This window comes from Artibeus jamaicensis, unplaced genomic scaffold (assembly GCF_021234435.1).
Source record: "Artibeus jamaicensis isolate MK-2021 breed Jamaican fruit bat unplaced genomic scaffold, CSHL_Jam_final scaffold_847, whole genome shotgun sequence".
Lineage (NCBI taxonomy): Eukaryota > Metazoa > Chordata > Mammalia > Chiroptera > Phyllostomidae > Artibeus > Artibeus jamaicensis.
This window is the reverse complement of record NW_026522057.1, coordinates 30,844,467-30,853,501: the sequence shown is the minus strand read 5'-3', so window position 1 is coordinate 30,853,501 and position 9,035 is coordinate 30,844,467. Positions and strand designations below refer to the sequence as shown.

Sequence of the window (9,035 nt, the reverse complement as noted above, 5' to 3'; positions counted from 1 at the left end):
GCAGGCCCAGAATCGCAGCACCTCTGCAGACTCCTGTGGGGGCCCTGCAGCGGCTCCGGAGCGGGGTGGAGAGTCACCCACGCCCGCAGCCCAGCTCCTCGGGTCCTGTGGGGGTGGGCCCCATCCCGGTGGCCCCGTCCACCAGTGGTCAGTTGGCTTGGAGGGAAAATTGGGTGAGAAACCTGCCCACATAAAAGCAGGAAGGGTGAGTGATGGGCTGGCCGGCAGGGCATGTCGGGAAGGGCGCTCTGGCGTCGGCCGGAGGTGGGGCCCTCCCGCGTTACCGCCCTCCACGCCAGAACAGCCGTTCCGTGGGGACCTGTCCTCTGAAGACAGACGAACCTCCACGCCACCTGTAAGCACAGCCGTCACCCATCCACCCAGTCACGCGACCCTCCGCCTGTCCTTTAACCCACGCTTCTGCCCCCAGCCACTCAGGCCCTCTCCCCGCTTCCGTCTGCTCACCTGTCCCCCCACCGCCCCTGCGTCTGCCCGTCTGTCAGTCCTTCCTGCTTCACCTCATCGGCCTTGTGGTCTCCGGTGCCTCTGCAGCACTGCCCGGCACGGTCAGGCGCCGCAGACCCACGCGGCCCCGGCACGGGTGTGCCGCGGCCGGCTCTCTGTCAGGCAGTGCGCCTCGCGGGGTAGCGAGCAAAGCTGCCCAAACGCCGCCCTTCGGCAGGCGATGAGCAACATGTAAGTGCAGTGAGCGTCCTGCTGGCCCACAATGGGACGAGGGAAGGAAGGAGGACGCCGGGGTGAGGAGACCCCTGGGAGACGGTGGGCAGGCGCAGGGCAGGGGTGCTGGGGCCGTGCGGTTGGCCAGAGAGAACCAGCGCCAGGAGACGGGGCTGCAGCTCTGGGGGCCTTTCGGTGCCGGGCATGGCTTGGGTGTGGCCCGGTGGCACCTGCTGGGCCTGGAAGACAGGGCCGGACTTGCTGGCCACCGCGCAGGAGCGAAGGCAGGCGGTGCCACCGTCGGGGCTGGAGCTGGCCTGTGGGACCCTCGGGAACTCCGTTTGGGACGTGTGTGGTCTGACATGCCTTTGACGCCGCACGGAGGCCACCCGGTGTTGCTGGACCGGGCGTCTCGCAGCCGGCGGTCTGGGTCTGGTGCTGGGGAGGGGCCCAGGCCGCAGAAAGGACCAGGAGGCAGGTGAGCACCAGCAAGTGGGGACCAAACCTGGCCCCAATGCTGGGCAGCTGGGGAAGGCAGGGGAGAACCATGGCGGCCCGTGGCCGCTGCAGCCATGTGGGGGATTGTGGGGGGGGATGGCATGGACCGTGCACTCGGGCCAGAGGTGACCGTGCCGATGACCTGGGGGGCCCCTCCCCACTCCTGTTTTTCTGTGAAAGCCGGAGCAGGTGGTCAGCTGAAAGGATGGGGGGCGGCCAGCCCACCACCCACCTTCCGGGCAGCCCTGCCTGCGCACCCCAAGTGCGTTTTGGCAGCTGAGGCCCAAAACGTGGAGTGGCTCCTGCAGCCGGCAGCCGGTTCCCAGAAAACCAGTCGCCTGCTCGGCGCCTTCATCTCCTGCTCTCTCGTCGGGGAGGGGGTTCTGACTCCCCAGCTGCTCGCGGGGCCTCGCATCCCCACCGGGCAGGGGGCGTGGGGAGGAGGCCAAGGGCAGAGGTGCAGGGCTGCACCGCCGGACTGGGGGGAGTTGGGGTGAGCAGATATGCCAGCCCATGGGGGTGACTGGTGACGCCCCCACGGTGGGAACTGGGACCCCCCAAGGAGCCGCCTGTGTCCATGGTGTGGGGAGGGGCCACGCCACTCAGCAGTCAGCGTTGAGCACTTTATTAAAGCCGGCGGCCCTGGGGTGCGTGTGGGGCTCCTCGGCCCCCAGTCTGACTCACTACGGAGGGAGGCAGAAGGGGCAGTGCCCAGGGAAGCAGAGGCAGCCTCTGTCCTCTCCAAAACGAGGGGTCTCCTGCAGGGACACCATCCTCCGTGGCTGGTGGCCCTCCTAGTTCTGGGCTTTGGGGTCTTCTCCGGGGACGGGGGGCTGCTGACCAGGCCCCTTCACAGAGACCCGAAGGTGTTGGAAGGCCGTGGGCAGAGTGTGGCCCAGGAACGGCGGGGCGGTGACGTCTTGGACCATGATGACATAGTCCCCTGCAGGAGAGGGGACGAGTTCACACTGGCCCTCTGCCAGGCTGCCGCCCACCCCCCATGAGAAACCCTCAGGTCTGCCCCTCCCTGCCCCCCCAACCGGGCTACCCTCTGTGGCCCAGCTGCTTGGGGCACAGTGAGTCCTCAGGGCACAGGCCGAGCTGCAGCCCTGGGCTCTGGGGGGCAGAGTGGGGGTGGGGGGCAGCCCGGTGAGGTGGGCTGGGCAAGGCTCGGGGGAGGCCGGGCAGGGGCAGGGCCCCTTCCCATTGAGGGGCCGTGTGGCTGGGCACCGGGACCCTTTTGAAAAGATCTTCCCATGTTTTAGGAGAAAAAGACTTTGTTTCCTCTAAAATGTTTTTTCTGAATAGTTAAGACGCTGAAGCCCTGCTTGTCTATTGCAAAGCCCCTGCCTGCCCCAGTCCTGCAGGGGGTGCTGTGGGGGCTGCTCTGCGGGGGACCCTGCTGGGGAGGGAAAGCACTTTCCCTCTTTGCTGTCTGTAAACTGTCTGGAGAGCTTCGAAGTAGGAGAAACCGTAAAAGAGAAAATAAGAAATAACAGAAAGTGAGGTTGCCATGGAAACCGCCCTCCCCCACCCCTGAGCCTCTGGGGCTGGCACCGGAGCGTGGAAAAAGCTCGCGAGCTGGCCCGGCCTCACACCAGGAATGCGGCCGCAGCTGCACCAGGGCGCGGGAGCCGGCTGCACCCGGGGGACGTTCCAGCGCCCGTCTGGAAGACAGGCCGCGCAGGGACCCTCCCTCAGGCCCGGGACCCCCGACACCGAGTTCCTGGGGCAGCCAGCGCTGGCGGGGGCCCGCCAGCGGGGGGCGGGGGGGGGCTTGGCTGGAATCAGCTCCTTCAGAAAACTGCCGTTGGGGGCTGGGCCGGGCGCCTGGGAGGGGCCGCATTCCGCAGCCGGGGGCACAGGGCCTCCCTGGCCGCGGAGGAGCGGCCGCGCATGGCAACACCGTGTTTCCAAGCAGCCGGTCTCTAGGTGTTTCCCGGGAACTCGGCCGCCCCGACCGCGGCCAAGGGCACTGCGGGAGCCGCGAGGACTCAGTGGCGGTGGCCCCAAAACCAGCCACAGCCCTCGAGCGACCTTGTCCTGAGGCCGGGGGGCCGGTGGGAAGGGGCCTGTGGGGGCCACACTGGGGGCCTCGGATACACCCGAGGTCCAACCCCGACCCCCACGTGGCCTGTCCTGGGCCTTTTGCCCGGCGTCCCCCCCCCCCCCCCCCCCGCAGAGTCCAGCCCGGGGTCAGGCTACCCATTGGCTTTGCCCTTAAAAGCCTGGAAGTTGCTTCTCCTCAGGGGCCCGTGAAGTCCAGGGGACCCCCGGCCCCTCCACCCACCCACACTACTTCCGCTTCAGTCACACATGGGGGTCCCGAGGGGGGGGCGGTCAGCAGACGTGCGGCTGCCTGAGGACAGGCTGTCTTGGCCCAAAGGGCAGGTGGGGCGCTGCCCAGGCCCCAGCCTTCCCCACCACACACAGGGGCCTTTCGGGACTTTGCTGCCAGCGGCAAGGGGGCCTGCCATGGAGACAGGAGGCAGGGACGGTCACTGGGCTGAGGCGACAGAGAGGCTCCCAGAGCTGGCCCGCACCCTCCGCCGCATGCCCTGCCTGGTGCCCGCAGCCTTTATGAGGGGCCGGGCCTTGGGGAGGGCCCTGGGACAGTCCACAGCCCCCTCCCTGCCCGGGGCCCTGGGGCTGCCCTCTGGGGCGTCTGAGAGCCTGTGTGGGGGCCGGCCAGGCACCTGCCCGATCCGGGCCCTCCTGCAGCCACGCTCGGAGGGAGAGGGCCTGCACCCCTCCAGGGTGATGGGGTTGACCCGTCCCCATCTGACCCCCGGAGATGGCCCACTTGGTGGCGTCCTCCCCCGGCCCGCCTACCTGGGAAGGCCTCCGTCCTCGGCCCTGCCCCGGCCGCCCCGTCGGGCCTGCAGGGGGGAGAGAAAGATGGACCCGAATGTGCCTCCCAGGGGGCCGAGTGTGCGGCACCCCGAGCCACCCCCCGAAAGGGGCCACGCCAGAGGGCACAGTGTGGCTGTCCTGACCCTGGAGGCCCCTCCTCAGCATTGGGGGCCAGCACGTGCCACCCCCGCCGGCCACTGGGCCTGCACCTGCCGGAGAAGGTCACAAGCGGTGACCCAGCTCTGCCCCCGGCCCTGGCGTCTCCTGGCCTGGCCAGCAGCAGGGCCACTCAGAGAACAGCCGAGGCCCGGAGCCCACTGGGAGGGACACTGTCAAACCAGTAAGAAGCGACAGGCGGCCGGAGCCCGGGGTCAGTGAGGGGCGGGGGCCACAGGGCGACGCGGCCCCGCCCAGCAGCAGAGGGGAGTTTCCACCTCGCAAAGCGGTGGGGAGGAGGCGGCAGGTGAAGACCAAGACCGGGCAGGTGGGGTCCCGGGGCCAGGCCTGCGTCCAAGGGACGGGGATCTGCCCTTCCGGCCAGTGCTGTCCGGGCTTTCGGGTGGGTGGGGGGAGGAGGGGATGACCCATCTGAGCATTTCTGTCTCGACCGGGGTCTCGGGGGGGCCCGCCAGCCGCTTGGGTCCCACTCCACAGTGGGTGATGGGCCCACCCACCTGCCCCAGGGAGGGTCACATGTCCTGGAGGACCTGGCTGTGCCCCCGGCAGGGCACCTGACCCAGCGCCCCTGCCAAGCTCCGGAGTCAAACTGTCGGCCTTCTACATGCGTCCTTAGGGGAGAGGCGGCTGCGAGGCCCGGGCACCGAGTCCTCCAGCTCCGGGCGGCCCAGAGGCCCCAGGTGCGACCGGCCGGGCTGTGCCCTGAATGTTCCAACCAAAGGGACTGGGGGGCCAGAAAGACCCCCGCCCCCCCACCCGGCAGAGTGTTCCCTGTGGCTGGAGGGTGGGAGCGTGGTGCTCCCTGGCTGGGGCTCGGAGACCTGCCAGGTTCTGGCCCCTCGCCAAGTAAATACCACATGCCTGGTTTGGGTGATAAAAATGTAAAGACAAAAGGTTTTAAAATGACTTCATTTGGAGTCCGGGGGACGGGCTTTGGCTGGCCCCCAGAGCCACATCAAGGCCTCTGAAGTGCGGGGAGGAAGGAGGCAGAGAAATGACTTGGCGCTAAGAATAAGCAAAGTCGGCCGGGCTGCCGTCTTCAAGAGAAGTAAACGGGGCTCAAAGAGCCGGGGCACTTCTACGGAGCCCCAGGGCTGGGAGCGACACCGGCAGAGCCCGCAGGAGGCTGGGGACCCTGCACGGGAGCAGCCAGAGGCGCCGGCTGGCTGGCGCGCCCGCAGACCCACGGGTCGGACCTGGCTCCCCTAGAGATCTGGGACATGTCCCCCAGAGACTGCGCCGAGGGCCGGCCAGAGCCCTGGACGGCAGTGTCACCCCAGAAGCACCGATTGGGCAACGGCTCCTGGAGTCGGGAATCGGGAGGCAGCGGGGCCTCTGGCTGAGACCCCGATGTGCGGGCCAGGGCTCCGCCCCTCTGTCCTGCGGTCCCTCCTCTGCAGCCTCCCCTTGACCACCTGGGCCCGCTCCCCTCCAGTTCACGGGCCTTGGGTCTGTGGGGTTTTCATCGAAATCGAAAATGGTTTGAACACCTCGTCCCCTCCCCCCACCACTTGTGAGCCTCCCGTTTCCTGTGGGTCTGGCGGCCGGAAGTCGTCCCCCAGACCAAGACGCTGTCCCCCACCCGTCAGTGTTGTCCCCAAGGTCTGTGCCCCGTGCCCTTCCCGTCTGCTCAGCCGCTGACCCCCGGCGAGTGCTGTCCTGTGCCACCGCCCGTGGATCCCCCGCCCCCCACTCCTTCCTCGCCTTCCCGCGCCACTCGCCAGGGGGACCACTGTGAGTTCGTTCTTCCAGCTGCGTCCTCCCCACATCGGCTGTGATCCATCGGGGATCCTCCTTACGGGTCAGACCTTCTGACATTTTCTGTGCCTGGCGACCGGCAATCAGGTGCCAGATGCTGTGAATTTCACCTGTGGCGGCACGTTTGTCTTCTCATGTCTTGGTGCCGTTACTTGGAAACAGTGATCCCCTTGGGTCTCGCCATTCAGCTTTGCTCAGTGGGTTCCAGAGGCGCAGGCATTGCCCCCGACGGAGGCCACACCTGTGAGCGCTACCGGCAGGCCACTGAGTCCGGAAACTTCCGGCCCGGCTGCCGGAAGGAGCCCTTCCTGCAGCCCGTGCGAGCCCTGCACTCAGCCGTCTTCAGTCAGCCTGGTGGTTCTTCCCTTGCGTGTGCACACGCATGCACACTCACACAGACGCATACCCAAGCACTGGTCCACGCTCTCCACAGACCCTGGGGCTCTCCCCTGTGACCTTAACCCACCTGGGCTCCGGGACTCCCAACTCCATCTCCGCCCAGGGCGCCCCAAACCCACCCGGGTGCCCCTCCTGCAGGGCTCATGGCGACTGTCACTGCCGCTCCCTTGTCACCTGCATCTGGGTTCCCACTGGTTCGTTGAGGGCAAACTCAGCCCCCTGCAGGCATCCGACAGAGCAAACCGAGACGAGGCGCCCAGACAGTGCTGGCTCCCATCTGCGGTCTATTCCAGAGGGCGGACTCTTGCCCCTGCCCTGCCCACCTCTGAGCCTGGGGCGCGGGGCTGCCCTCCAGGCCGGAAGTGGCATCTTGTCCTCACTATGTCCCTGAGAGATGGGCTGTGCCCCTCTGCTCCCATGGTGGGGCCATCCCGGGTCCCCAATAGGCCCGCTGGACTGAGCCACCTGCCTGCCCCAGTGGGGCACATGGCCGAGCTGAGGCCAGGAGAGGCAAGGGCTTTCAAGTGGGGGAGGGCGTGGCAGCTCCCTGCAAGGGTGACCCTGCTGGGTCCCACTGGGTGCTAAGCTCCCCAAGTGACCCCGCAGCCCAGCTGGCTGCTTGTCAGTACAGTGGCCTTGGTGTCCCCACGGCCACACCCTCCCCTCTCCTGGGGCCCAAGAGCATCCTGTGGGAGCTGTGCACCCTGGACCGGCCCTCTTGACGCTGCCTCTCCTGGGGCAGGTGCGGGGCAGGGCTGCCCTGGGAAGCCCCTGAACGTGCCCTGGCCTCATCCTCTGGAGTCTCCAGGAGCACACCTGGCCCACACAGAGCCATTGCTAAGGTGACAGCCACTGCAGCCAAGCTCCGCAGCGTGAGGCCTGGGTCAGGGGAGCCAGTGAGCAGAGCTGGGGAAAGGGCTGCAGGCGGAGAGAAGCCCAGTGCCTGGGCTCACCTGTGCTTCTGCTGTAGCCGCCGAGCCCAGTGAGGCACCAGGAGCGGTACTAGGCCTCTTGGCCAAGCGCACAAACGGTGGAGGAAGGGAGGGGTTCCTGTTCTGGAGTGACCGTTCCCTAGTGACCGGAGCCTGTCCCCCCTAAGGCCCACTGAGAGATCCTTGGGATTGTGGGCTTGGCGGCCCCGGGGTCAGAGCACGCTCTTGGCCATAGCTCGGGGCTCCATGAGGCCTGGCCCTGGTCATTGTTGTCCCAGTCTATGAAATGGGCGCGCAGGCACGGCTCGGGGCATGGGGACCTGAGACCTGACCCGGGTACAGGGCCCTGTTTGTGGAGCCAAGGGAGGGCTGCAGCCACCCCAGGAGTCTCACCTACTGAGAGAGACCCACAACCTGCTGGGCCTGCAGGACCACCCACGGCCAGGCAGTGCCCAGGACACACCCCTGTGGTGGGGGAGGCCCTCCCAGCTGAGGGGCGGACAGGTGCCAAACGCCAGGGGCACCGCGCAGGACCCAGGCCAAGCGCCAGTGAGCTGCAGACGGGAGCCTTGGACTTCACCCTGGACCTCACGCGGGATTTCTTGGGGCAAACCTGGGCTGGGCCTGGTGGGGGACTCAAGAGTGGGGGGGACGGAACATCCAGGACCTGTCCTCGGAGGTGACTGGGCTGCAGTCGGAGGCCTCGGGGTCCCTGACACAGCGGCGGTCGCTGGGCTGTGGCTCCTGTTCAGAGTCTCTCTGAGCCCCCCCAGGGCTGGTCTGCACTCAGCAGATGAGGAGGCGGCGGTCGTCCTGTGGCTGGGGTAGCTGAGGAGCTAGGTCACCAGGAGGGGTCACCTTTCAAGGGGACAGAGGCCTGTGGTCGACTCGATGCTCAGGGGTCACCCACGGCCCAGGTGGAGGGGCTGTGAGGACCAACTACGTACTTAAGTAAAAAAATTAATTGGCGCCATCTGTGTTGGCCTAATGACTGATTAAATGACTAATCACGGAAGTCTTAATTAAAGCCATTTTTCTCTGAGCGGTCTGGGGGAGGGCTCCGGCATCTTTGCCCAGCCGTCAATGAGCAATCATGGGCAAGGTCGTGCCGTGCACTTCCCACCCAACAGCTGGTTGGGGGCTCGGCGGGGCGGCAGGCGCCGGCTCGGTCCCAAAGCTCAGCTTAGGGTTTTTCGGGAAGGCGAGCGGGGCGCCATGCCCGCTTCTGCCGGAATCCTCCGGGCGGCCGGCTGACTCCTGGCCGCATTTAGGAACTGAGTCTGTGTTTTGTGGCTGACACCACGTCACCTCACTCAGGAACCGACGGGCTCTGTGTCACGTTGTGGAGCTGCGTGACGTGTCAGGAATGTCTCCGAAGGAACGCAAGAGGCCGCCACGGGAGCCGCCTTTCCCGGGGAGGCAGGCCCACAGCGTGGGCTGGCCTGGCATCGGGGTGCACGTGAGCCAGCAGCTCGGCGGCCAAACGCAGAAGCCACTCACGAAGCAGCAGGGAGAGGCCAGAGCCCTATCCACGGGTGGGGGACCGGGGTTGAATGGCCACAACCCTCTGCAACCAAGCGGGCCCTCCTGGTCAGGTCACCAGGACACTGCCTGTGGGCGTGAACCCCTCACTCCATGGGGTGGGGCCCAAGCGCCGTTGCAGGCGCCCCCTTCCCAGAGCGGCTCACTGCCTGAGAGCCCGTGTGTAGGGCGCGTCCATGAGGCCCTTGCCTGCACCCC

General features: G+C 67.2%; 1 protein-coding gene across 5 annotated transcripts in view; it reads right to left on the bottom strand.

Moving 5' to 3' along the window:
• Nucleotides 1–1,796: 1,796 nt before the first annotated feature.
• The window catches only part of MORN1 (MORN repeat containing 1), a 29,172-nt gene continuing 21,933 nt past the window's right edge, over nucleotides 1,797–9,035 (bottom strand). For all 5 annotated transcript variants that reach the window (XM_037146938.2, XM_037146937.2, XM_053660423.1 and 2 more), the window contains 2 exons: nucleotides 4,009–4,055; nucleotides 1,797–2,119 (listed from right to left, as the gene is read on the bottom strand). In XM_037146938.2, coding sequence (XP_037002833.2) covers nucleotides 1,971–2,119; nucleotides 4,009–4,055 — 196 coding nt within the window. In that variant the 3' untranslated portion in view covers nucleotides 1,797–1,970. The remainder of the gene's footprint in view (nucleotides 2,120–4,008; nucleotides 4,056–9,035) is intronic.